Source organism: Lygodium microphyllum, chromosome 24, assembly GCF_053477565.2.
Source record: "Lygodium microphyllum isolate KBCC chromosome 24, Lygodium_microphyllum_v1.1.10, whole genome shotgun sequence".
NCBI classification, from domain to species: domain Eukaryota; kingdom Viridiplantae; phylum Streptophyta; class Polypodiopsida; order Schizaeales; family Lygodiaceae; genus Lygodium; species Lygodium microphyllum.
Window position 1 is genome coordinate 39,646,472 of NC_141158.1, and position 2,142 is coordinate 39,648,613.

General features: G+C 37.7%; 1 protein-coding gene across 1 annotated transcript; it reads left to right on the forward strand.

Annotated features, from left to right (window-relative positions):
* The first annotated feature begins 780 nt into the window (after positions 1-780).
* LOC148014998 (uncharacterized) lies at positions 781-1,461 on the forward strand. Its single transcript, XM_087665152.1, is given in 1 exon segment — positions 781-1,461. A coding segment is annotated over 1 exon segment (681 nt).
* Positions 1,462-2,142: the final 681 nt, after the last annotated feature.

Genomic DNA, 2,142 nt, shown 5'->3' on the forward strand with positions numbered 1-2,142 from the left:
GAGAGTAAAAAACCTTAATAGGTAAAAACTTTAATGGAAGGAAATTTAAAGGAAAAGAAAGAAGAAAAAAAAAAATGAATGTCATGGGAGAGAAGGGCCGTTACGGCAGACGTCGTGAAGAGGGGGGCGCGATCTTGAAAAAAAAAGAAGGGGGTCGTGAGCAAGAAAGAGATGCGTCGATTGATGGAGAAGATGAAGGAGATGCTGCAAGGGATGGCGAGTTTCCTATTTGTTCGAAAATTTTCACAGGAGAATGGGGTCATGAAGATGAAGAGGACGTCGCCATGACAGAGAGAGAGAGAGAGAGGGGAGGAAATGAACCAAGATGAGATAAGCGCTGTGCTTTCTCGAACAGTACAGTTACACTCCAAGATCTGCGCGGCAATCGATCGATCGCTGAAGACAGGTCACAATGGAAGGTCGATACCAGTAGTCTTCATTCATCGTCAGCAACAATATTCGCATCAGCAACAGCAGCACCACAACGATGACGACGATGCTACCGAAGTGAGGAGTCTCGTCTCCATACGAGACGCTTTAGAAGTCCTCGAGGAGCAACTGGAATGCCTAAAGGCATGAGAATTTGCAACAGCCACAGCAGCAAAGACATATATATATATCACATTTGATATGGGAAAGAGGATGAAGGCGTGAAGAAAATCATGGTTGCCATGATTGAAAAGGAGGTGCCTTCTTCTGCATGCTTGGTGGAGAGAGAGGGAGAGAGAGAGGTTCGCCATCACCGAGTTACAGGGATGTATCTGAGAAGGACAAAGAATGATGCTTTGGGACAACGTCGAGAGCGTCTACAACCTCATCCCTCCTTCCCCTTCCTCCACTAGCAAGCACCGCTCTTACCCCAAATCCAAGTACAATGCAGAGGAAGATACATTCTTGACATATGCCAAGTTGAGGCGGTCCAAAGCAACATTTGGGCATCTGCCGGGGTTGCAGAATCCCCACACCGATGAGTTTCTGAAGAAGCATTCGAGGGTCAAACTTCGGCCATTTGTGATTCGGACTCCAAAAATACGCTTCAAGCCGCCCATTCCACACGATAAGCCAGTTCTTAAGCATCCCCACAAGGATTTTATCACTTCAAATGCTGTTGAGATAATCCATTCGACACCAAAGAAATTGCCGGTTTATGTGCGGCCGTATGTTGAAAAGCCTGATTACGGAAAAGTTCCAAAGTATCTTGTGAACTATAATAAAGTTTTGAAAGAAAATCAAAGTAAAGCAAACTCAGAAGGATCTAAAAGGCAGGGAGTGGGAATTCAACTAAATACCAGGAGGTTGGAAGAGTTTGAGAAGCAAGAGCTAATTAAAGGGCTTAAGAAGAAGTGGTAGCAAGTGAATACAACATATTAGAAAACCTCAGTAACACTTGATACCTTGGCTGGACTGCAAGAGGACACGGTCTCCAAGGACGTGACGACGACTCGCGGGTTTTATAAGTAAGTGTATAACTGGTTTATCTAAAATAAATGATATGGCATGATAATTTCTTTAGTTTAATATTTTTAAAATATGTCTTTTAATATGTTTTTTTCATGCTACATGGTTGTTTGCATTTATCTGAACTGGTTTTTATTTATTAAAAATCAAAAACAGTCGAAAACACTAAAAAATGACTCAAAATTATCATAAATAAAATTTTATAAAATTATTGACTGAAATTTTATAAGTTTTGATATTTTTCCTATAAAGCTTATGAGAGACAAAATTTACTGAATTTCTATCAAGATTTTTAAAGATGTTTTGTTATATTTAAAAATTAGGAAAGAGTTATATTTAGGAAAAAGCATAGTTTTCCTTTACGTAAAATGTGTTATTTATTGATATAAACTATGGATTCTTAGTGAAATATTGGAAACAAAATCTCTGATTGGTTAGTGCATTTTTGTTGTAAGGGTTAAAGAAAAGAAATAATGATTTAATAATATTTTACTTAAGAAATGCTTGTATAAAGATATGGTGTTTTGGTTTTGAAAGGAGAGATTATACACGGTGTGAACATTTAGGAAACATTGGAAATTACAAATAAAAAGTTTGGCAACACTTTATAATGATTTATAATGTTAGGTTGCAGTTATAAAATTTAGTTTAAATTAAAACCAAAATAAAATCAAATAATTTAAT